Below are 26,884 nucleotides of genomic sequence, written 5' to 3'. Positions count from 1 at the left end.
TGAAACCATTTCCCCTTATCCCATCACAACAGACACTGCTAAAGAGCCTGTCCCCTTTTTTTTTCTTATACTGCCCTACAGAGTCTGAAAGTGAATCAGATTTTGCTTGATGTGTCAGTTGCTCCATGGATTGTTTAAGTTACAAACAACTTTGCAGTAAATTTACAGTCAGAGGTACACTTCATAACAAAAGATACTGTCTCCTTGTTGAGCAAACCTAATGCAAATAACGTAATAGTTACATTAATATAATTGAAAGAACCTATCCAGAACAGCAATACAATGAATAAATTATACACAATTAGCACAGTTATTCAGTTATGTCTTTGTTTTAATGATTCTTTTAAACATTTGTATCATCAGACAAAACATTTAGGTCATGAGAAAATATTTCCAACAATATGGATTTTGAAAATTAGTTGAAAGAAGGCATGTTCAATGCTATGATTTTTCCAATGCTGGGGCAGTTGAAACAGTGTGTTGTAGTGCATATATTAACCAGTTACTTACGCAAAAAGACATAATGAAGTAGGAAGTGAATACAAACATTCAAGGCAGTAAAAATGCAGAATACTGACACGTGGCTGAAAAATGTACTTTTTTATAATGCTCTTTTAGTTTCACACAAAACTAGCAACTCACTTTTAATCATTCTTTGTCAGCAACCATACTTCTGACCATATGAAATTATTAAATTTAATACAGTCTTCCAGTTGGAAGAGATATTAAGAGCTCGTATCAAATGCTCAGCTTTGCTTGTTATTTAAGATAGTTCCAAGGTATTGCACCAGTATCATATAGGGATTTTTTTTTTAATTGATTTGTATAGAAACATGCAAATAGTAATGCATGAGGGCTCCATATATTTGATTATAATTTAATATACTATTGATAGAGCACACCAAGCTTTTTTTTGTTACATTTTATGCTGAACTGTTCAATTTCCACACCTACCAATTGCCATTACCATTCTCATGGCTTGTGATATAAAGCCAGAAAGTGGAGAACGTGTAAATGTCTTTACTGAAAACACATAAATGAAAAAAATCCTTATAGATAGACATATCTATCTACATATAATTAAGATTGTATGGCATTTATATCAGCATGAAATGTAAAAAAAAAAAAAGTTCCCCAAACACCCCAAGATAGTAGGAAAACACTATTAACTGTCACAATACACTCTTACACCAGTTCTGTATAAGGCTTCTGTTTTCCTGATGAATGGGAGTAAATTTTTAAGAAGGTCTCTGTATACATTTTAGTCATAATAAGTGCTTTCTGTCACAATATATTCTTAATAAAATAAAAACTCTTGTGCTGTAATTAAAGATAGCTAGTTACTGTTTAGACAAAAATGACCTTTTAGAGAATAGGCTGTGTCTAAAGTATAAGAAGAATTAAGGTGCTTCTGTATTTTTCCTTTCATTCTTAAAAAGTACCACACATAAAGAGCTGTAATCATTGCTTGTGGACATGCTTTTCTTTGGCTTTTACCATGTTTTTAATCGCATGTGATCCTCCAGTACATAATTTTATATTCATTACTTGATTTTGTAAAAATTTATTTTAAAACTTAATGAAACAAAATGTCAGATTTCCTTTGTCACAGCTACACTTTTTCTCTTCAGAATTTCCATTTGCATCAAGCAATAACTGCAAGCAACAATAAATTTAAAGCTAGATTTTTGCATGTTGTAAACTGGGTAGGACCAGAGTTACTGACTGAACCAGCTGGTAATGCAAGATTAGCAAATTCCTTGTATTCCAACATGTTGCCATCTAATCTGTCCTGTTTCCTCCGACACATACTAACACAATGAAGCTGGACAATGGTTCAACAGCAAGTGCATGTGATAGTTCTGGCAAGACTATTTCTGTTTTGAATAAGCACATATTTTATCCATGAAGGACTAGAAAAGCAGGGCCTTCTTCTTCAGGTCATTCCGCTTCCAAAGTGCCAGGCGATCAAACTCCTCAATGCTCATTTTGAAGACTTCCTGGAACTCCTCAGGGGACAAATGTCTCTTCAAAATGAAAACACAAAGGTATCATTAAAATCTTCTGTGCACAGGAATATTTTTACCCTTCTTAAGTTTTAAAATTCATCACAAAGTACTGCATTTGGGATTACGCTTGAATTCTCAAATTCCGAACAACAAAAAAAAAGCATCAAAACCACATTAGCTTACAGCAACTGGGAAATGAAATTGTTAACACTAGTGAATTTTGGAAAAAAATAAGAATAACAATCTTTCCAACAGAGTGCCAACTGAGTGGAAGTTACAATCTTTAGGAAAAGGATGTGTTTATACACGGTGCGTGATGACAGAGCACACTGAGACAAATTTAAGGTACTCCAGGATTTGAAAGAGACTGATACCAACAAAAAATCAGAGTTGGATTTATCCTCCTTGATCTTTAATGAGAGTGGTGGACACTGCACTGGTCTGCTAATAGCAGTGTTATGCAAAGGAGAGAGCACACTGCTAAATTCTTAAATCCAGAATGCTATCATTCATGGGGGTAGAGTTGTATCAGAAAGCCAAGTCTGATAGAGCTTTTTTGAAATGCCAAGAAGTATGTTCTTATTTAATGTTTCATATGTTTATACATACAAAGTTAAAAAGGGAGAACAACAGCATTAGGAATTTGAAAGAGATGGAATTATGAAAGTGCATAAAGTTTGCCTAACAACAAGTAGTATATGCACACATTATTGTGTGAATTACAAAACAATATTGTATAAAATTCTTCTGATAACTGCAAGCTAACACTTTTTCAAACATTTTAGCTTTATCAGTGAATGTTTCCATCGTATTAGGTGCACATCATCTAAAAGGGACAGATTCTACATAGTGAAAATTACAACTTTTATGTTTTTTTTTTTAAAGGATGGTTTCTCCTTTTCCATAAAGCTTTCCTTGAAGTTATTCTGTTATCAGCCAAAATTAGGGCAGGGAGCATGCTAACACATCTTGATAGTTTCACAGTGGATTAACTGACCACAGACACAACTGCACTGGCACTACTCTACAAAGCTACTTTTTGACAAATTTAAACAAAATTCTATTTTCCACTTATTAATGATGAATTTGCAATGCAAATTGCATGAGGAAAGTTAATGAAATTGTTTTCAAGATGTAACTACATTGAATTACCTTGAATGGTCTTGTGGGCCCTCCTGGTTTCTTAAAAAAGGACAGACTTTTTTCCCCTTGAGATTCCACATATTCAGAGCAACAGTGACTAAGTGTTTGGAACAGAGCCTTCATTTTTCTTTTGACCAATGAGAACAACACAACATAAGCACTACACTTAGCATGGAACAAATGCACCATGCATATTTGGCAGAGCAGATTCTGTTTTGCATGGAAATGAGCAACATCTGACAATGTATTTTAGCAACAATCTCTGACAGAATTTAATTCTATGGGGTCTGGAAAGAAAAAAAGTAACTCTTCCTTGCACTATTTTTTTTTCCATATTTTTCTGGTTATCTAGTAGAAAATTCTAGCAAGCTTAATTTCTCTAAGCAAGAATAATGTCTATGGCTTGTTGAAAATGGGGTTGAAAAAAAATCTGGATAAGCAATATGGATCATATCTTGTTTTATCTTTCTTTTAGATTATAGGTAATACTTGAAATGTCACCTCAAGAGAAATTAGTGAGAAACTGTTGTTCATATCCTAGAAGAAAGTCAGAAAGCTTATAACCTGCAGGTAAAACTGCTTTGACCATGATTCAGAAACATAGGAAAAGTAAAATTTTAAAAGAAATCTTTTCATCTTTTATTTTTTTCTTGAGAGACATTACAAGATTTCTTCCTGGGAGTTGCTATAATCTCATCAGATCTCCTTCAACAGTGAAAGTCAACTCAGAGACAGCCGGCAGGTGCTATGTCAGAGCACAGGTCCTTCCTGTGATATGCCGGACATTTGCTACATCTCACCTCCCCAGTCTCTGCTCTTCTATCATTTTGCTTTGCCCTCAGAGCTGATGAGCTTTCAATCCACATGATTCTATACAAGCCAATATTAATTAGATGTGCTCTTTATTCCTCAGCATATGCCCAGATGACTTCAATCCTTGACTACATTAGTTTTCTAATTCTTCTTAAGTTGCTTTTATATCAGCACCTTTTTTTTTTTCAATTTTTTTTCCCCCTCTCTCACAGTTCTCAGCTGGTGCAGCCTGATCCAAAAGCAGCTTAGAGTTTCCAATGCAAGGATACCAGCTAGCAGCAGAGATTAAGATGAGAAAAGGATGAGCTCCCTTATTTTCACCTTCCATTCCACTCAGCAGTTATTTTGCTTCTAATTCTCCTTGTCTCAAGGACTATGCTACCAGACTGCAACATTAGCAAAGTTTCTTACTCCACCAATGCATTACTCACACTCAAAATTAAATCCAGAAGGCAAAATTAATTCAAAATTGGTTTGAATTCTATCTGAGGATACTCATCTGTGCCCAGTGTAGCATAATTCCCACTGTTTTCCCTGCACCTCGGAAGCACTCACTGTCCTTTTTTTAAACATCTTGGGCCCCAGCTTGGGGACTAACCATAGAAGCAGCATTGATTACAGTTCTCTTTGCAGATTTTAGAATAACCCTTGATCCCAGAGAGATGTCATCAAACTGGCAATACTTCAGATGAAAGTAACAAAAGGAATCATGGGTTGCTGAGTTTGATTTATGAGGAAAGACTAAAAGGCCTAAGTATGTAAAAGCATAGCCAAATCACGACTAAGGGAAAATATGGTAAATGTCTACAAGTACTTAAAGGGTCTAAACACCATGGGAATAGGCCAGTGTGGGAAGGTTATGTTCATGGTTTTCTTTATGTGACGTTAAATTTTGTCTGCACAGTTCTTGGACTTTCTTAAACCTTATAGCTTTCAGACAGTTCTTACCAAAAGCAGAGAATATAATAGGGCTCAGAAATTTTAGATTGTTTTTTCTTCTTAGGTATTTGAATATTAATTGATCTTCGCTGAAATATTTTCATGCAGAAGCATTGCCTTGTCTCATTACTCGAACAAAAGAAAGGAAATTGAAAATTATGTGCAGAAAATAGAGCGAGATATTAATCTTGAGGTATGAGAGAAGGCACATACAAGGCCAACAACTTAAGTTTTGATTTCTTTTCTCTTGTTTTCAAGTTTTGGGTCAGCTTAAAATATCCATATCCAGCTAAATTAACGCTGCATCATTGAGCCATTAAATGAATGGCTCAAGTTTTAATAAAATTAAAATTCTTTTATTATTATTATTACTAGTGCTGGCCTTGTTTCTAAGGTAGTCTGGGTGTTTTACGATATGCCAGGAACAAGTTCCTGATTCCCTTTGGGAAAATTTGACCATATTCAGACAGCTGAATTCAATCTACTTCTCTGTTCTTCATCAGTGGCAAAGTTGGGCACATAGTGAGAATCATAGAATTGCTCAGGTTGGAAAAGATGTATAAGATCAAACCAATCACAACTTAACCATACTACCCTAATTCTAACAACCCATTGCTAAATCATATCCCTAAGCACAACATCCAAACGGATTTTAAATGCAGTCAGGGATCATGACCCAACGACCTCCCTGGGGAGCCCATTTCAGTGCTTAACCACCTTTTCTGTAAAGAAGTTTTTCCTGATATCCAACCTAAACCTCCCCTGGCAAAATTTGAGGCCATTTCCCCTTATCCTGTCACCTGTCACTACTGAGACCAACCACATTTTCACTGCAATCACTTTCCAGGTATTTGAAGACAGCAATAAGGTCTCTCAGCCTCCTCTTTCCCAGACTAAACAGCCCAGTTCCTTTAGTCACTCCTCGTAGGGCATATTCTCCAAGTCCTTCGCAAGCCTTATTGCCCTTCTTTGGACCTGCTCCAGCATCTCAATGTTCCTTCTGTATTGAGGTGCCCCAAAACTGAACACAGTACTCGAGGCAAGGCCTCACCAGTGCTGAGCACAGGGGCAGGATTACTTCCCTAGTCCTGCTCACCACACCATTCCTGATACAAGCCAGGATGCCACTGGCCTTCTTGGCCACCTAGGCACACTGCTGGCTCATATTCAGCTGACCATGCATCAGTACACCAAGGTCCCTTTCCATCAGGCAGCTTTCCAGCCACTCCTCCCCGAGCCTGTAGGGTTGCCTGGAGTTGTTGTGACCAAAATGCAGGACCCAAAACTTGACCCTACTGAAACTCATATAGTTAACCTTGGCCCATCAATCCAGTCCATCCAGGTCCCTCTGTAGTGCCCTTCTCCCCTCAGGCAGATCAACACTCCCTCCCACCTTAGTGTCATCTGCAAACTTACTGAGGGTAAATTCAATCCCCTCACCAAGATCATTGATAAAGATGTTGAATGTGAGTGGCTCCAGTACCAAGCCTTGGGGGACACCACTCAAGACTGGCTGCCAACTGGTTTTAACTCCACTGACCACAACTCTTTGGGCCTGGCCACCCAGCCAGTGTTTCACCCAGCAGAGCATATGCTCATCCAAACCATGGGCAGCCAGCTTCTCCACAAGAATGCAGGTCCAAAACCATCTCAGCATGGATTATGCAGGGCCTACTCTGTCCCACATCCCTATCTTCTAGCACAAGGGGCTGTGTGCCCAGGGAGCGACTAGTCTTACTATTAAAGACTGAGGCATTAAGTACCTGAGCCTTATCCTAATTCTTGGTCACCATGTTCCCTCTGCGTCCAAGAAAAGATGAAAACTTTCCCTAGCCTTCTTGTTACAGTTGATGTATTTATAGAAATATTTATTGTTTTCTTTCCCCTTAGCTGGGCTTTGGTCTTTCTAATATTCTACTTGCACAACTTCACTGTGTACTTGTAATTGCCATAAGTTTCCTGACCCCTCTTCCAAAGACAATTAACTTTCCTTTTGTTCCTGAGTTACAGCCAAAGGTTCAGCCAAACCGGTCTCCTTTCCCCGTGACTTGGGGATGGTCAGCTCCTACACCTTTAAAATAACCTCCTTAAAGTATTCCCAGCCTTTCTGGACTCCAATGCCCTCCAGAACTACCTCAACCACGGTCCAAAAGAGACCAAAGTCTGCCCTCCGGAAGTCCAAGGTAGCAGTTCTGCTGACTTCCTTCTGTGGTTCAACAAGGATAAAAAAATCTATCATTTTGTGATCACTTTGACCCATGTGGCCTCCAACCTTTACATCCCCCAGAAGTACCATGGAACCAGACCGAGGTCCCTTTCTACCCTTACACTCTGAACTGTCAGTGTTTAGATTATCTCAAATTAGAAGTTGCATGGTGGTGTTAACAAGATGCTGCCTGAAAGCCTTGCTAAAAGATTATGTAAATAACTTAAAGACAGTTACTCACTGAAATGGCTGCTAAACTGGAGCTTGTGACATCAAACATTTTCAGTATATTTAAGAGTCAGTTTAACACAATAGAATAAATTACTGCATCATATTGTTTTAAAACAATTGTATTAATCTTGTAAAGGCTTGTAAAATCAGTAGCATTCAGTCTTGTCCTGGATAGCACTTTGTGCAAGCTTGCATGGGAAATTAGAAAAAGATGACCAGACTCAAGTTCAGTCATACATAACGCCTCACTTGCATGTTACCTAAAATACAGCACAGTGCTACACGAGAAGCACAGCACACCTCTGTCATAATTACGTGGCTAGCTCTCCTACAGCATACATACACAATGGAAGAAACAAATTTCTTAATGGTATGATACAGAATTATGCAATCAAGGACTGAGCTAAGCATCTCAGATGTACTGCAACCCTATAATGGAAAATCCTCATGTTCATTGATTATTAAAATGAGTGGTACAGATATGTGCTCATTTTTGCATTTCCCAAAGAAAAGTAATTGACTGCACATTCAAATAGTTTCTATATAGTGCTAACTCAGAAAGAAGTGATGCTTTCTGCTGAAAATTAACGAGGCTTGTGTCTGTTTTTCTGTGCCATGTTAAAAAGCCACTAATCATTCTAAATAGAGTTACAATGTTTATTTAATTCAATGAGACTTCTTTTACACAACAATAACTGTATTTTTAATGACATTCAAAGATCTTCAAAACTAATACTGGCATTAGCATGACTAAGTCACAGTAAGGGAAAATTGCAATTAACCTATGGTTACAGTGCACTAAGCTGTGACCAGGTCATGCTGCACAAGCACGTTTATTCTGTGACAGTAATTGGGTGGAAGTCCACAAGAGAAAACCTGCTGATGTAGGAAATTCAGATATCAGACTTCCTCAGGAGTCACACCAAACCAATGAGCCAACACACTGGATGGCAGGAAGTGATGAGCTGAAGGAGAAAAAAAAAAAGAAAAATCGAAATTCTAATTCCTAGGGGTTGTTTAAAGCTTCCAGTTTGATTTTGTTTTCATTTTTGTTACCTTATATACACAGGAAGTGACTGCTGAACATAGCATTGCCTTTGAATGAATCCACAGTGACTCTTTCTGAAGTACTCCATTGTACAGAGCGCAATTTTAATAGTTTCCTACTTCAATTATTTTTTGTTTTGACTTGTTGTAACACTTCAAAACCTCTAACCCACAAAATATAAAAGCAAAAGCTATAGGATCTCTTCTACAGTCTCCAAAATACCCAAACTGTTGTGGGATTTTTCGGGAAAAAATTATTCACAGGTAAGCAGGCATTAATGTAAATAACCAAATTTTAGCTCTGTAGGGTAGTGCAGAATCTGTACAAGTGAGGTGTAATATTTATTCTTGCATTACAATTTAGGATGTTAAAAGGATCTCAACTGAATAAATGTGAAATAAAAATGGCCTACTCCTTCCTTCATTTTTCCCCCTTTGCTTCCCTAGTCCCATTTCCTTCTCCTACACCTCTAGAATTTTGATCAAATATAACTTTCAGATGCCTAAAAATAAGTTTTTGGAAAAAAATCTCATTGACCTACTGAATTTCAAATCCTTATTTTGCATCCAGAACATTTGCGCTCCTTTCTGTTGCATTGCTGGGGCTCAGCAGACTCTTCAGAGGCTTCTTCTAAGCCTACCACATTTGTAATTAGCTATGTGCCATGTTCCCAAGGGAGTACTGAAGTATTATTCTAATCTACCAAGCAGTTAAACTTCATGCTCAATAAATATTTCAAACTATTACATACTAACTATATGATAGGGGGGTGAGAGGAGTTAAGAAAAAGAGTTGCTACCTAATGAACTTTAAGAAGTATGTTAAAATAACGTGGGCTACTCCACTTACACTCAGTGACATCATTACTTTACCTATGTTATCTTACTACATAGTTGAATACATTAGAACCACTCTGAGGATAACCTGTGCCATTATTCCATCATTCAACCAAATGAACTTTTTTATACTGCTCATTACATAAGTCATTGCCCTCAACTTCCTGTTGATAAAAATGTTCTGTCGTTAAAAAATGATCATTAACAAAACTAAAACTGTGAATTCATAGTGAATTAGGGAAATATGTAGATGATTTTAGACATTTTAGACATATCAGTGGAGTTTTCTTTAAAAAAAAAAAGTAGAGGTTATTGTCTACTAAACTGGAGAATCCAATTACATAATTTATTGTGTATTCATGGATGCTGGTGCTAGCACTTGCTTGGATATTTGTCCCAGATGCACAGCTGGGGCTCAGAGGTTTGGTTTCAAGTGATATATCTATGGTCTTTGGGGCTGATCCAAAACAAGTACACTGAAGTCAACATGAAACTTTCCACATGTACTCACTTAAGGTTAAAAAATACCTTGTTCATAAAGCAGATTTTCCAGTTTCCTTTAGTTACGTGTTCTTCATATCTAATCGCTCTTCAGCTTCACACTGTTCCTACTCTGGTAGGAATTAGCTTTTTTACATATTAAGTCATTTCTAATGTGTAATTTCATTTTACAATGGCTCCCTTTCATAAGGACTTTGAAAACTGATATAGACATTCATCGTCGATCCCAATACAAACATATGCTTAGAATAAAAACACAAACACAAATGTTTTGCAAATTAAATGGTGTGAAGTTCCACTAACGTCCACAAAGTGCACTTTTTCACACCAGGATATGAACTTCATTCTGAAAGAGCTCATATGGGCAGCCTGGTCATATGGTTGGCTCAGAGGGCTGGAACATCTCTCCTATGAAGACAAGCTGAGGGAGCTGGGCTTGTTCAGCCTAGAGAAGAGAAGGCTGCGGGGTGACCTCATTGCAGCCTTCCAGTACCTTAATGGAGCCTGTAAACAGGAGAGGAGCCAACTCTTTGAAAGGGTAGACAACAGCAGAACAAGGGGAAGTGATTTTAAGTTGAGGGAGGGAAGATTTACATTGGATATCAGAGGGAAATTCTTTACTATGAGAGTGCTGAGGTGCTGGAACAGCTGCTCAGAGAGTCTGTGGATGCCCCGTCCCTGGAGGTGTTCAAGGCCAGGTTGGATGGGCAGTGCAGTGTGATATTAAATATGGAAGTTGGCATCCCTGCCTGCAGAAGGGGGATTGGAGCTTGATGATCCTTGAGGTCCATTCCAACCCTGGCCATTCTATGATTCTATGACCTTGCCCACGGCACAGGGATTGAAAATAGATGCTTTTTGAGGTCCTTTTCAGCCAAGGCCATTTAATGATTCTTTGATTCTATGGTCATCTAAAATTCAGCCCCAAACTACAAACTGTGCCCCTCTGAGCTAAAACACTCAACATTTTGGTTTAGCCTTTCCCATGTACTCCTCATCTGAGCTCTTGAGAAAGTGGGACACACAACATTACTTGTATGACTGACATCAACAGGCTGAGGCTGTTAGAATTCAGGCTTAATTACTGGAAATCTTTCCTAAAATGATTACAGCCCAAATGGGTAGAACCCAGGGCAATTATTGAAGAAAAGCTAGTGGAAAAAAGTCTCATCCTTAAAACAGATCCAGACAAGTAGTTTCAGGAGGAAAAATGTATTTGAATTAATGTGAGCATGCTGTTCAAACAAGACCACACCCATGCTTAAATCTCTGATTTCTATTTACAAGAGAACAAGGTGGCAAGAAAAGCTTTCTACTTGACATTCCAGAGTATTTTCTTCCTTAGCAATTGTTTCAATTAAAAAACGAGCAGGCTCAAACAAAAGTGGAAAAGTGGAATAATTTACTTTCTACTGTATTTCATAGGCATGAATGAGTAATACTTTTAACTCTCTGATGTTCAAAAGAAAATGCTAAAGAAGCTAAGATATATCTAGATAAGAAAATCAAATGAAAAATCTCAATTATGCGTTCCAAATGGAAGACTAACTATGATGGTTTTTAGAACTACCAGTCTCTGACCATGAAAGAAATCTTATCCTCTATGATAAAAGTGATTTCCAGAGAAAAATAAATAAATCAAATCTATGCAGCTGTTCATGAATGTCAAGTTGGATGTGCAGGCACTGAATTAACTCACACTTCTGTGACTCAACAACAGGCAAAGCGATATCTAAACTAAGATAAAAATAACAAGCACATTATATCAGGAATCCAAGGTATTTAAGTGCTTAAAAGTGTCGATAAGATTTTCGAAAGTGCCCACAATCCTAAGTTCTGTTGGGGAAAAAAAAGACCATGTGGAACAACACTGGGAAAACAGCAGATAAAGAATATACTAATTTGTACCATGGAAAGGTGATGTCACTCCCAGAACCCTTTGCATATTTAACCCTTTGCATAATAAAATGATTATTTTGATACAATATTCCAATTTTAATCAAATTACTTTGTTTTTCAAATGCTACTGCAACAAATACAATTTCTGTTTTGTAAATTCCTCACACTGAAACTGTGTCTTCACAGAATATGTCATGCTAACCAAATAAAGGAGCTATGGAAGTCCTTCAGAGCAGGGTTGACTTTAATCATAACATGGAGAGCCTTGCCTAGTTGAATTCATAGAATCATACACTCAGAATCATGCATGCTGAAAAGGACCCTTAAAGGTGATCCAGTCCAACTCCACTGCAATGAACAGGAACACTTGTAGCTCCATCAAGTTGTTCAGAACCCCAACCAGCCTGATCTCGAATATCTTCAGAAATGGGACTCCCACCGTCTCTCTGGGCAACATGTTTTAATGTCACACCACCATTACTGTAAGAAACTTCTTCCATATATCCAGTCTAAATCTACTCTCTTTTAGTTTGAAACCTGTCACAACAGACTCTGCTAAAATGTCTGCCACCTTCTTTCTTACAGCTTCCCTACAGACACTGAAATGCTGCTATCAGATCTTCCTAGATCCTTCTCTTCTCCAGGCTGAACAGCCCCATCTTTTTCAGGGGAGGTGTTCCATCCATTGGATCATTGCTATGGCCTTCCTCTGGCCTTTGTGATGAGGAGCTTTCCCCTTATATTTAACTGTGATTTGTTTTCTGGAATTTTTGACTTGCATTTTGGCCATTCAGGGCCTACATCTGAGAAGGATGCCAAAGTGTGCTGCTGACTTACATTCATCTCATTTTCCAGCAAAACCTCAGGGTGACTCCTGCAGAGCTGCCCCCCCATCTTCTGCAGCTGAACAGTACTATTCCAACACAAGTGCAGGCAGATTTTTTGTTCATGTGGTCACAGAATAGAATTACAGAATCACCAAGGATGGAAAAGATCCCCAAGATCATCTAGTCCAAAAGTCACAGAATCACAGAATGGCCCAGGTTGGAAGGGACATCAAGGATCATGAATCTCCAACCCCCTTGCCACATGGAGGGCCACCAACCTCCACATTTAATACGAGACCAGGCTGCTCAGGGCCCCATCCAACCTGGCCTTGAACACCTCCAGGGATGGGGCATCCACAAGCTCTCTGGGCAGCCTGTTCCAGCACCTCACCATTCTCTCTGTAAAGAATTTCCCCAACATCCAACATAAGTCTTCCCTCCCTCAACTTAAAACCATTCCCCCTTGTCCTGCAGTTATCAACCCTTTCAAAGAGTTGATTCCCCTCCTGTTTGTAGGCTCCCTAGTCCACCTACCACCAATACTTCTCCAATAAACCACGTCCCTCAATACCACATCTACACACTTCAACACTTCCAAGGATGGTGACTCTACCATCTCCCGGGGCAGCCCATTCCAGCACCTGACCACTCTTTCAGAGAAGAAATTTTTCCTAATATCTAACCTGAACCTCCCCTGGTGCCATTTGAGGCTGTTCCCTCTAGTCCTATTGCTCGTCATACTGAGGTAGAGGCTGATCCCCACATCACCACAATCTCCTTTCATGTAGCTGTAGAGAGCTATAAGGTCTCACCGGAAAAGAATACAGGGATGCTGCCTGGACATGCAGAGATGGGATTAGAAAAGCCAAGGCACAGATGGAACTGAACTTGGTGATGGACATAAAAAAAAACAAAACAAGAAGATATTCTGCAGGTACTAAGGTCATAAGAAACAGGGCAAAGAGAGCATATCTACTCTGTCAAATGGGAAAGGAGAACTGAACTGGCTACAGCAGATACAGAGAAGACTTTGCCTCAGTCTTTACTGGCAGCCAGGATTCCCACATCCCTTAACCTCGTAGTGGGAACTAAAGATGGGTAGCCAGTAGGGCAAGGGAGGTGATTGTCCCCCTCTGTTCTACACTCATGAAGCCCCAGCTGGAGTACTGCATCTAAATCTGGGCCCTCAACACAGGAAACATGTAGAGCTTTTGGGAGGGCTACAAAGATGATCCAAGGGCTAGAGCATCTCTCCTGCGAAGACAGGCTGAAGAAAGTGGGATTGTTCAGCCTGGAAAAGAGAAGGCTGCAGGGAGACGTCATTGAAGCCTTCCAATATTTAAAGAGAGATTATAAACATAAGGGAAATCTACCTTATACAGATGTAGATAATGACTGAACAAGGGGGAATTGTTTTAAACTAAAGACGTCAGGGGAAAGATTTTCACTGAGTGAGATGCTGGAACAGGCTGCCCAGAGAGGTTGTAGATGTTTCACCTGTGGAGATGTTTATGGTCAGGTTGGATTGGGCCCTGAGCAATCTGACCAAGTACTTGATCTAGCAGCTGGCAGCTCTGCCTGTGGCAGGGGGGTTGGAACTTGATGATCCTTGAGGTCCCTTCCAACCCAAGCCATTCTGTAATTCTGATTCTCCCCTTAGCCACTTGTCCTTCAGACTAAACAATTCCAGCTCTCTAAGTTGCTCTTCACAAGACTTGTCCTCCAGATTCCTCACCAGCTTTGTTGCCCTTCTCTGGACATGCTCCAGGGCCTCAATACTTTTCTTATAGTGAGAGGCTCAGAACTGAACACAGTACTCAAGGTATAGCTGAAGAGCACAGAAGGATGATCATCTTCCTGTCTCCTGCTAGCAACACTTTCTTATTCAAGCCAAGATGCCACTGGCCACCTGGGCACACTGCTAGCACATATTTAGCAGCAGCTCCCTCCAGTTTTGTTATCTACAAGAAAGATGAGGATGCAATTCCTTCTCTTCCCCCATACTGTATACTTCAGTCCTATGTTGTTGCCTAAATTAAGTTGTTCTCAATCATTTCTCATTACAACTGTCTGAGGAATGCTGCTCTATTCATCTAACAACAGAATAAATAGCAGTCTGGTGAAGAGAAACTTTTCGAAAAATTCCTATGCCAAATCCTTATCTTTAATAAATTCCTTGCATTTCTAATCAGCTTATACTGAACAAAGATCCAGGATAATCATTCGAAAGTCAGAGTGCTGGTAATGTACTTAAAAATCAGCAGGTCATTTATTATAACTACACTCAGTGTTGTATGTATTAGCTCAATGTTGGCATAAACATCTCCTCAAGGAGCACAAAGAGCTGAGCTACTTCTGCCTCACTGCTGAGTTAGAACAAGCAAACAAAAACATGCCGAGTGTTTCTACGGTTAGATATATGCGGTTATGAAGGAAGAATTTTTATTATTTTAAAGTATTTATTACCAGTTGAGCCCTACTAATCTTCATGTGCCTCTTGGGCCTAGAAAAATATGCATTCTTACAAAAAAATACTATCTCTAAGCCACGAAATAGATTTCTTACACAATAAGTAATTTAAAAAATACTCAAAATGGGAGCAAAGTTAGGCAAACACTACCAACCATTAAAACCCCACCCTCCTTTAATCCTTGACCATTAGCTGAAGCTTTCACTGCTGTCGCCTCCCTTAATTTGACCCAAGGAGTTAATACCTTTTACGTGAGTTCACTTTTCATGATAAGAACATACACTTCAGGAGACCTCTCTTGTAATAAGACATCAGAGAATAATAACAGTGCCTTCTCCATCTACGCTGGATCATTCAAAGTTCAAAAACCTGTCTCACAAAGAGGAGTTTTCTTCAAGCCAATTTGCAAGAAATGCTGAAGAAATATATCTTATACAGATTTACTTATCTCATTACTGCTAAGTAAACCAGGAAATTAGAGAATCACATAGAATCACAAGGTTGGAAAGGACCTACAAGATCATCTAGTCCAAACATCCTCTTATCACCATTACTACCTACTAAGCTACTAAACCACATCTCGTAGCTCCTCATCCAGACGTCTCTTGAACACTGCCTGGGACAGTGACTCCACCACCTCCCTGGGCAGCCATTCCAGCATCCGACCACTCTTTGAGTGAAAACTTTTTGCCTTATATCTAACCTAAAGTTCCCCTGGTGCAATTTGTGGCCACTTCTTCAGGTCCTATTTGTTGCCTGGGAAAAGAGGCTGACCCCCCCACATCACAACCTCCCTTTAGGAAACTGTAGAGTGCGATGAGGTCTCCCCTGAGCCTCCTCTACTCCAGACAAAACATATAAGACGTCACATATAAGATTTTAAACATTTAGTACAAGTGAAATCATTCTTAGATCTGACAGTCAATTGAAACACAAATGTTCTGTATGTCCTTCCACCAACACCACTACTACCTTGTCCATATCCATCACAACCAGGATGTTGAGATTTGTAGCAGTGAGAACATAATACTTCCATAAAACTGATCATAATGAAACCATAAGAAACTAGAAGAAACTATTAGAACATTGTCTGAAAAGATTTTCCAAGATAAACCACTTAGGACAATGCAAAGGCTTAGCAGTGCAATCATCATTCCTGTAGGCAAAATACAACTCTTTTAAAAGTGAAATTGGATGTGCAGCATCCAAGCAGAAGCTGGCCACCCATTCTGCTCAAATACAGCATTTGCTTCCCAGGGATCTGTCAGCACTGAATCACACTTTGTAGCATATGTGAAATACAGCTTAAGAAAAAGTGAAATCTAACCTTAATGCCTGACTCCAGAATTTAGTGTCATCCCCAAAAGCTTAAAGATACCAAAAAATACTAAATGGGACTTCAACTAGTGGACGAGATACGTGCATGTATGTGTGTGTTTCTTTAGTACTGGTACATTCCTGGGAAAATCTTTGAAATCAGACAGTCTTAGGCTCCCAAGTCCTGGGTCTTGCCCTGAAATCTGGTGAATGAGCAAGACAGCAGCTAAGTTACAATCTGTTTTTGCTATGAGACAAAATGATGTTATACTCCCTTTCTATGCAAAGTTACTTACTTCCAACAATTCTGTAATGCAAAAGAAAGGGAACAGGGAGGAGAAGATGCCAGCAGAGAATGCAACAGTTTGTTCCTGTCTTTCTACTCCACATATGGTTTGAATGCTCGGATGAGGTCGAATGCTGCCTGTTTTTCCAGTAGTTATAATCCTTTTAAAATGCTGCTAATTTCATTGTTAAAAAAACTACCCATCCCTAATAAATGTAAGATGGTCTACAAATCCACAAAGGAGTCCTTTCTGCAGAGCAAAATGTTTAACACAGGGCAACAATCAGCAGACAAGCCTGATCCCCTTATCGCTTTTCTGGTGCAGGTTGGAAGCAGACCTTATTTATTGTTCTTTTGCAAAGCTCTGTGAGATCTTTGAAGTGGTCAGGCCTCTTAAGTCACGAGGCCCAGAGCTGCACCTGGTGCGAAGCAGACTGAGCAACTCCAGTGTTAAACAAACAGCAGTCCCAGCTGAGGACAGTGCAATAGTTATTCATAACGGACATGCATGATCCATCCAAAGCAAACTATATGTCTTCTTAAAGCAACCTAGAGACGCATTTGCCATATAGACCAGGCTGAAGTCTTTAAACAAAGCCTCTATTATTTAATAAACATGCAAATATGCATGTACATAAAAGAGTCCTTTGTGCGTTCAGATGAGTGCCCCTCCAGCCCCCTGTTCCTTCTTCTGGATTCATTAAGCTTTTATTATGGATCTGATGCCTTACTATACCCCAGGCTTAAAACAGCACACATTTGAGGCTCTTTTCCTTACGACCAAATCCATACCACTTGCTGGGTATTCAAGCAGCAAACACACTGAAGCATTTAAGGAATGTACAGCATGTCCAAAACATACTATTAAACTTTAGTAATTTTTCTTCTTTTCTTTTTAAGTGATCAAGTTAAAATACTCTAAATTTATTTAAATATAAAGTTTACCAAAAGTAACATTGTTAAGCACACAGGTTTTTTTTAACTCTCTTCTTCTTAATGGTAATTCACACAAAGGTACAAAAGTTTAATAATTCCGATGAGTCTTTACTAAGTCCTGTCATTACTTAGGAAAACAAACAAACAAACAAACAAAAAACAAAAAACAAACAAACAAAAAAACCCAAAAAAACAAAACCACCTCATGAATTTTGCCTGAATATCAACTTCAGGATATGGACTTTGGAAACTAAGCATCATGGTAAGTTATGTCTGCATTTCTCTGAATTTCACTACTACTCTTGGAGAGCGGTAGATGCTACTGCAAATGGATAACATATTCTCAAGCAATTATATATCACACAGGCAAAGAGGAGATTGAATGAGAGAATGAAACAGAAATGGATCCATTTACTTTCAGGATAAATTGAGGTGGGTTTTTTTTGTTGTTGTTGTTTTGTTTTTTAATTCTCAGGTTATTCAAGGAGATTCTTTTATAATAGGAACTTAAAAAAAACTGGTTTCCACCCATCTAGTTTGGACTTTCAACATCCCATAAAATCATCCAAAACAAATGGGTACTATTGGTAGTTTTGTGAAACCCTGTTCTATCATACATCTGCCTGGTTTTGGCTACTCTATTCCTTTCAAATTACCTACGTACCAGTGTTTTGAAACAAAATATAATATATAGTGCTGTTTCTCTCTTCTTTGATTGGGTATGGGAATAGTTAAGGTAGTACACAAACAGAATAAAGACTTGCAAAGCCATCAAGAAAATATCATTCCTACCTCCAGTCTGGTCCTGTCCACATCCTTGGGCAATTTCACACGAACACGATTTGTTACAATAAGTGTCTCATAAGGATAAATCTGTTAAAAAGACAAGAGCATATGAACTCCAGCCAAATCTGATTCTGGTTGTGGAAACAACAGCACGGGGGACTTACTAATTTCAATGGTACAAACTTGCATCCTCATTTGACAAATATTTCACTGGGTCAAAATTGACAAAATAAAGTTTAAAAAAAAAAAAAAAGGAACACATGTAACCTTGCTAGGAAGTGCTGAATCTGATTGTTCTTCCAGTGTTGGAAAAGCCCTTCTTACCTTGTATTCTGCAAGAGAACAAGAATAGGTTCACAGTTTAGAATTCATAGGCTTCTTTCAGAGTGACCATAATGAACATTTAGTTACATTAGCAATTTGGTATCCTGCTATATTTCTCTTATGGTTTTCAATAGTTATTGAATAACTACATGTGTTAGAAGAATTTGACTCCAATGGTCTGAATGAATATAGAATTTTTTAAGCCCCTGAAACCAAAGCAAAATCCATCTCTTGCTGCCATGCAGTGACTATGTCTGGTAAAATTGGGAATTTTGTGTATATTTCAGTCAGACTGTCATCTGAAAATCCCGCCGTATTTTCCTTTACTGAAAACAGTTACAGTATATGTGACAGTATACGGATAATTATAGCCATGTCTTTTTGGGAACATACATGAAAATCATCAAGTTAATACAGTACTCCAAGATGCCAATATCCTGCACTTGGACTGACTGCAGTGGAAACAATGATAGCAAAGAGAACATAGTAATTTTTTTTTTTTTCCTGAGGGAATTGCTCATGGATCTGAACTAATACAAGAGGATTCTATAGTCAGGCCAGTGTTACCAAATATGACTACCAGTATATTTTCATAGACATTCTTATGATCTGAAATGAAAATCAGAGATAAGTCTGTTTTCAAAATCTACACTGCCAGCTACTCAGACAAAGGTTTCTATCAATACAGAGCCATCAAATGAAGCATTGGAGTAAGATTTAAAAAAAAATTAAGTGACTTGGAAATAAAATCCTTCTCTTCTCCACCAGAAGTTGCATGCTCCTAAATTTCTCAGTTCTTTTGAAAATTCCAACCAACTTCCATATTAAGCTCACAGTCCTCTTAAACTGTTATCTAATAAATCAATAAAAAGAAATTCTGCTTTTTAAATTCTGTAGATTTCAGCACCGTTGTAGGACAAACAAGAAGCACAATGAATGTTTGTGGTGGGGTTTTTTTTTTCTTTCCCAATCAGAAAAACTAAGCAATCCTTCAAGACATAAGATTCTTCCTCTCTTTGATATGAGAACACCACCTGCTCAGCAAAGAGAACCCTGTGGCTGTTTGCACATATTCAGGACACTGGCATAGACTCGACATTGTTACACCACCATATAATTCAGGATGTCAGTCAGATCTTTATATTCAATCAGATAAAAAGAAGACTCTCTGTAATGAATGCTTTACTGAGCTGGTTCTGTACCATCATTACACGAACCATGTGAAGATAACAGAGCAGTAGCCCTTTGGGCAAGAGGTAAACAAGCATCCTCACAGGAAAAATACATGGAGTGGAAATGCTACTGCAATGTACCTTTCATCCCCCAGCTCGCCTCCTGGTCTGTTTCATATTGGCCCATATGTTCAGGCTGGAAGAGAGGAAAAGAAGCAATGTAACTTCAAAATACACACAGACACAGAGTATCCCTCTGCACACTGTTGAGAGAAAAAAGAGAAGACAAGTGGTACCAGAAAATCAAGATAAAGATCCTTCCATGACAGAAAGCAAAGTTTCATTAGAACTTGACCTGATGTTCAAAGAAGGTATCCAGAGTGCACACAGCACCCATCAATCTAGAGGCACTGAAAGGAGCTCTGCCTGAAGCAGAGGATGGATTGTCAACAAGCGTGTGTCAAACTGGGACTCACTGCATGTGCAGTGTACAGTCTAGACAATACATTTCCATAACCAGAGAATGCTGGCATGTGATTGCCACTCGGAGAGGCAGCTACACAGTCTTATCAATCTTATCTTGTCCCACTGTCTTTTTTCTTCGCTGGCAAATGCTGTCATGATGATAAGTATTACGGGATACCTGAAAGGCACCATAACTTTTTTGTTGTTGTTGCTTCTCTTAGAGTTTTTTTCACCTGTTAGGTACATATTGTACCCACAACTAGGCTCGTAAGAAACTGCAAGGCTCCTTATTGTTAGTTTTTATTATATGATGCATTCCCAGGATGGTCGATTAAAAATAACAAGCCGCAAATACTAAATACACAGAGTGCAGCCACTCTGAGAAGAATCTTGGTCTAAAGGATTTGATCATTTTCAGCTTTATTGCAGCTCTCAGATACTAGGTTGTACCTCATAGATGGGATAAATGCTGCCACCTGCTGCTTTCACATCACATTACATGGCTTAAGCCTGCAAAAAGTACACCAAGAACTGCATCTGAGTTTTCTGATGGCTTTGGCTCCTAAATGGAGAGAAGTTTACCTAGATCTTCCCAAATTCATAAATCTAATTTGGTTAAGTTGTGTTGCTACTGTTTTCTTCAGAAGGGAATTCAAGCAATCAGGTACTTGGAGCATCAATCAGTTTAGGTGCTCTCTGACAGTTACTTTCTTGTAGCTTCTTCTAATAACCTTCAGTTTAATTCATTACTGGGGGAGTTTAATCCCACCCATATGTCTGAACAGTCCCACATGTCTCAACATTTCCTTAAAAAGGAGATGCATCAGGCCCCCCATAATCTCTGTAGCCCTCCACTGGATTCTCTCTAGAAGCTCCCTGTCTTTCTTGAACTGAGGAGCCTGGAACTGATAACAGTAGTCCAGATGCGGCCTCACCAAGGCAAAGCAGAGGCAGAAGATCACCATCCTCACCTTGCTGCCCACACTGTTTTTAATGCACACAGGATGCCACTGGCCACACTGCTGGCTCACGGCCACCAGGACACCCAGGTTCTTTCCCACAGAGCTCCTTCTCAGCATATCAATCTCTAACCTATACTGAGGCATGTAGTTATTCCTCCCCAAGTGTATGACTCCGCATTTGCCCTTGTTGAACCTCATTAGGTTCCTCTCTGCCCAACTCTCATGCCTGTCCAGATCTCGCTGAATGGCAGCACAGTCTTCTAGGGTCAGCAAATCCTCCCAGCTTTGTATCATCAGCAAACTTGCTGAGGGTGCATTCTATCCTTTCATCTAGGTCACTAATGAAGATGTTAAACAAGATCAGGTATTCCCTGGGGAATACCACTAGTTACAAGCCTCCAACCAAACAATGCACCACAGATCACAACCCTCTGAGCTCAGCCAGTTCGCTGGCTCTCAATTCACCTCACTGCCCACTCATCTTCCTAAGCTTCCTCACACGGATGCTGCAGGAGACAACATCAGATGCCTTGCTGAAGTCAAAGTAGACAACACTGCTGTCTCCTCATCTATCCCACCAGTCACGATATTACAGTAGGCTGCCAGGTTGCTCAACCATGATTTCCTCTTGAGTCCATGTGGACTACTCCTGGTAACCTTCTTCTCTTCCACTTTCTTGGAGAAGGCATCCAGAACAAGCTGCTCCATCATTTTCCCAGGGATGGAGGTGAGGCTGTGTAGCCTGTAGTTTCCCACCTCCTCTTTCTTACCCTTTTTGAAGATTGGAGTGATGTTGGCTTTCTTCCAGCATTCAGGCAACTCTCACTGCTCCCCCCCTGCTTTGTATGATGTCTGTCTGTGTATATATATGTATTTCTATATATATATTTAAGAAATGCTATGGATATGAGCTGCTTCACCTTTGCTCTAAGATCATTTCTTGCCTAATTTAAGGCTTAACCCACTTTATCATTAATTCAAGATATACTGTGGTCTCTTAATAGGAATAGACTGTATATTTTGGACCTTAGTTGGTTTTGGGAGGAGAATCAAGATTCCTAATGCTCATGCCAGACACAGCTTTTTTTAAAACAAAAAGCTTCTGACTCCTGCAGACAATGTATGTATCTCATAGGTTAAAAAATCGTCAGGCAGGGTCGGTAGCCAAAACACCTGTGAAGTATTATCACTGTGTAAAGTTTTATCTAGTTTTCTATTTATGATATGCAATTACCTGGAAAATACATTTAATTTTATACCTACCTGATGCAAGCCATTCCTTCCATAGCCAGGTAGAGAAGTAGATTTAGAATATGGAAATCCTGTAAAAGACATGATAGACAGCTACATCATTTGTGATACACAGTAATATTTTTTGTGTAGTCCTTTATATTCCACGAAAACCCAGAAATCAGGAAAATAGACAGAAATAGCAATTGCAAGACAGCTATGTATATCCTAATCATGGGATGAAGTACAGCTGAGTAGTGCTCATCTTTTCTCTCTGTATCATGTACATGGGTACACATAACAACATCTGTAAATCACAGTGCATAGGATGCAATCACTGTAGTGGGCACAACAACAGAAGATTTGTGAGACTCACTTTACAGAAGCATCATGAAGCTGCATAATGCAAAGCAGATACCTTGTAAAATCTCAGCTCTCCAATTCAGCGCTAAACCATAACTTGTAAAAAAGAAGTACCATTATTTTAGAGTTATTCTACTTCTCATCATGATGTTTGTGGTCTATTTTGGGGTTTGTTTTTTAAAAGATAAGGATTGGTATCTCATCAATCAGAAAAAAAAGAAACCAATAAGAAATGAACTTACATATTTCGCATTTCTACTACTTCATTAAAATGTAAATGAAAGTACTACAGTGGAAATAAGTAAAAGGACAAATGCTGAAGGGGAAGTTTTAAGATAGATAAAATTCAGAAAGTGATGTTGCTATGAACAAACTGGATCTAGTACAGTGATGAAACTACAATGTCAGTGGGAAATAACTGAAACAGTCAGAGGGGAACAGCTGAATTGCCTTACTTTTACCAGCCGAGTTTGATAAGAAAGTTTGGATGATCACTTTGTCAGTAAAGGTACAAACAATGTTTCAGACCAGATTTTGGTTTATAAAAAATAACGATGTGTAGAAGTGATAATATGAATGAGTTTATATTAAACAGAAAATAAACAAAGGTTCTGTAATAAGCATTCTTGACTCCAGTACAGGAAAGTTTGATAACTTAAGGCAAGGAGTTAGAAGAAGTAAGTTAGCTCAGAGAACTGCATGTACAAGGCTACTTTCTGCCAAAAATGTTGGCAATTTGTGTCCAAAGGGGAATGCAGGAAGGGAATCCAGACATTACTGGATTAGTAAGTACCCTAAGGAGATTATTAGGAATAAGTGTACAGAAAGAAAAAACAAAAGATGGATCAGCACAGAGCTCACGGTATGCTGACATAAAGTGAGAACTGCCAGGAGTCAAGCTGAGTTAAACATTGAAAATGATATTAAAACAAATAGCAAAAGATTCCCCAGCTATATAAACAAAAAGAGAACAAGGAAAGAAGAAATGGGATCACTGTGTCACTACACAGGAGAGGGGAAGGGGAACCTAGGTGGGGCTCCAACACTGGAAGAGTATTTCACTTCCGCTTTCAGGAACAAATGCAGAGAGACAAAGTACACGCAATTAGGGTAGGCAAATGAATCTCACTGTGATAGAGACATAATTCAAAGCACTCTGCACAGGAAGCTGATAACCTTAAATAAAATTGGAAGATTAATTTAAATCACTGGAGAATATCAAGCACAATTTTATGCTTAAGAAGAGAAAAAGATGCTCAGCATCTATCAGTTCGTTTCCAAGAGAAAACTTTAATAAAGACCAAATAAAAACATGGAAGTAAACAGAAAATCAGTTATATTCATGTTGATTTTGATTCATTTAATACAAGCTAAAGACACAGTGTGAGAGTCCCTTGCTAGCTCTCTTCACTAAAAGAAATTACTTCTGTGCAAAATAAATTTTACTGGAATACATCTAATGAGATACCATTAAAATCAGCTATTGCTGCAAAGGAAATTAAAGTAAAACCAGAGGACATGAAGTTTTTATCAGAGGAATTATAGGGCATGTAAGGAAAAAATGAAATATGAAAAACAGGTAGTGAGAACTGAGGAGTGCTGAGAGAGAAATGTCAGCATAAACTGGTGTTGAGTTGAAATCACCTAGTATTTTCACCAACAATCTGAACACCAAATAGTAATGGGCTAATAAATTTGACTGTCTACACAAAGTTATAAAGTATTGCTAATACAGAGGAGGATTGGGGTATCATAAGGAGCTGGGACAATCTTAAAACTTAGAGAAATTGAAATGGGATGTAGTTTAATAATTCATGGGAAAAGTCATGCCATTAGGGACTAATAAATATCCCACACTTCTACTATGTAAGCTGAGATCTCATTATTTGGAGACAACAGGAAAGCAGACAGGCTTAGTTATACAGCTCAATGATGAGGTGACCAAGGGCTATTAAAGTGAGCTTAAAAATGATGGAAGTTGGAAATATCTGTCTTGATACATTCCAAATATGGAAATAATTGCAATATCTCCAGGCAGTGACAGGACATCATGAAAGGATGCTCTTTTCAAGTGGGTTAAATTAAATCCACCAGACCTTTGGGCCTACAGGATGACTGGGACAACAGAAGTTCATCATAAGAAAAATAGCAATGGGCTCAACATTTAATCTAGCAAAAATGAGGATAAAAATAAAAGATGCTTTAGAGACATAATCAACTATCATCCGAGCAGTGGTATCAACTATGAACAGAACTTCTTTTGTTGATACCACTGGGGGCTCCCATGTATAATACAGGGACGAAGTGGTGAATTAGATGAATCATTTATTTCTTCTTGTAAACTAGAAATCTATCATTGCTTATTATTTGAATGGCAGTGACTGTAGAGGACAAAGAGTGTAACTGCCGTCCGTACTGCGGCTTGGAAAAAGATGCCAGTATTGAACATCAGCATGGAGTTCAATTTCTTGGCATCTTGGCAATAGAGAGGTTGAATGGGATTTGTTCCATCACCAAATAGTTTTTCAAAGTTATCATGGAAAGATGCTCTGAAGCAAAGAGCATAATTTGAAAACAAACAGTTCACTTCAGCACACAGCAGCTCAAGTGTTGCCTCCCAGTCTGCCAGGACTGAACCACATCCACAGGCATAAGTGACATCATGTGGTTGGCTGGAAAAAACCTTAGAGGTGAATTAAGCTGAAAGAGCTCAGATTAATCAAGAAAAAAAACCAGTGACTCCAGTGTGAAAAGCATGTCTTTCACTTAGCATCTCTTTCTCTAGAACTTATTATTTATGTTGTTATTTATGTAAACTTTTTATTTTGCTGTTTCTTTATTTTTATTATAATGGTAAAATACAACACCAACATCCACCAATCACATACTGTAGCTCAATATCATAACAAACTACAGTTGTATATTTATAATTTTTTTTTTTTTTAGTAACTGGCCAAATCAAAGCACTCCTTTCCTCTAACTAGGTGTTATCTGAACTTCAGCAGTTCCTTGATATAGCTACTGCTTCTTCCAATATGACATTCACTGTAGCCTGGATATTGTGAGGTTGTCTTTCAGTACTTCAGGTACTTTCAGTACTATCAACAGTGAGAGTTAGATTAGAACCTGGTTAGATGTCTGCCTTCCTAACTATGTGAAACAATGACTAATGGTAAAATATAAACTAGTAAAAATGTATGCATACAGAAATAAGACACATTTATGCACATGGATATAAGGAGATGTTGCTGCTGTATCTTAGTCTTCAACCAGGCTGAACACAAGCAAGTTCCGGTCTACATACCTTCCAATCATACAAGCCCAAATATATTATTTTGTAATTAGTCTGATGCCTGCTAACTCCTCCATTCTCTATGTAATAATTTTGCACCAAACCAATATTTGAAAAATGTATTTTCTCTGATTCTAACTATGCCACAGAGATGGGGTTAAATGTCAAAGCTAGAGATCTGGGCACTCTCAACCACACATGCAATAGGTAGAGAAGCTACTGTTTACATCCTAATGACTATGCAAATGATAGGTGTTAGCTGCATAGGTGATCAGACCTAAGGCTTTCCTTGCACAGGATATGCAACAAAACATCACGCAATGTTTGACGATGATTAAGGAATCAAATCCCATCAGGTTAGACCAGTGTGACCGATTACCCAAAATGACTTCTCTTTTTTATCTTGTTACACCCTTGTGACAGACTTTGCATCATCTGTTTTTCCTCTTCCTTGCATAGCTAAGCCATAATTTCCTTAATAGAAGTTGATGGAGCCAGCTATCACATTACCAAAATGCCCACAAGTCTGACATCCTGGCCTTGCTGCCAGACATGCCTCACATTGGATACATTCTTTTGGAAAACTGCTTCCCCAACTTGTTCACCCCAGATGACCTGCTACTGCTGTATGGTACAAAATGGAGGATGCAGGGAAAGAAATATCCCAACTATCTGTCAAAAATCACTTAAGCTATTTTTCATCATTTTTACAATGTAAAAGTATAATTCAGACCTGGTTCTCATGACCATTTTCTACATCTCATTCCCTGCTGAAATGCAGAGGAAAGAAACATGTAGAATGTTTTGTGGGTTTTTTTTGTTTGTTTTT

General features: G+C 38.6%; 1 protein-coding gene across 9 annotated transcripts in view; it reads right to left on the bottom strand.

Annotated features, from left to right (window-relative positions):
- Nucleotides 1-310: 310 nt before the first annotated feature.
- ABLIM2 (actin binding LIM protein family member 2) overlaps nucleotides 311-26,884 on the bottom strand; it is a 139,076-nt gene continuing 112,502 nt past the window's right edge. For all 9 annotated transcript variants that reach the window (XM_052682734.1, XM_052682735.1, XM_052682736.1 and 6 more), the window contains 5 exons: nucleotides 22,434-22,492; nucleotides 19,885-19,939; nucleotides 18,515-18,579; nucleotides 18,254-18,334; nucleotides 311-2,027 (listed from right to left, as the gene is read on the bottom strand). In XM_052682734.1, coding sequence (XP_052538694.1) covers nucleotides 1,914-2,027; nucleotides 18,254-18,334; nucleotides 18,515-18,579; nucleotides 19,885-19,939; nucleotides 22,434-22,492 — 374 coding nt within the window. In that variant the 3' untranslated portion in view covers nucleotides 311-1,913. The remainder of the gene's footprint in view (nucleotides 2,028-18,253; nucleotides 18,335-18,514; nucleotides 18,580-19,884; nucleotides 19,940-22,433; nucleotides 22,493-26,884) is intronic.

Source organism: Tympanuchus pallidicinctus, unplaced genomic scaffold, assembly GCF_026119805.1.
Source record: "Tympanuchus pallidicinctus isolate F22 unplaced genomic scaffold, pur_lepc_1.0 scaffold2, whole genome shotgun sequence".
NCBI classification, from domain to species: domain Eukaryota; kingdom Metazoa; phylum Chordata; class Aves; order Galliformes; family Phasianidae; genus Tympanuchus; species Tympanuchus pallidicinctus.
This window is presented reverse-complemented; position numbering and strand designations above follow the sequence as displayed.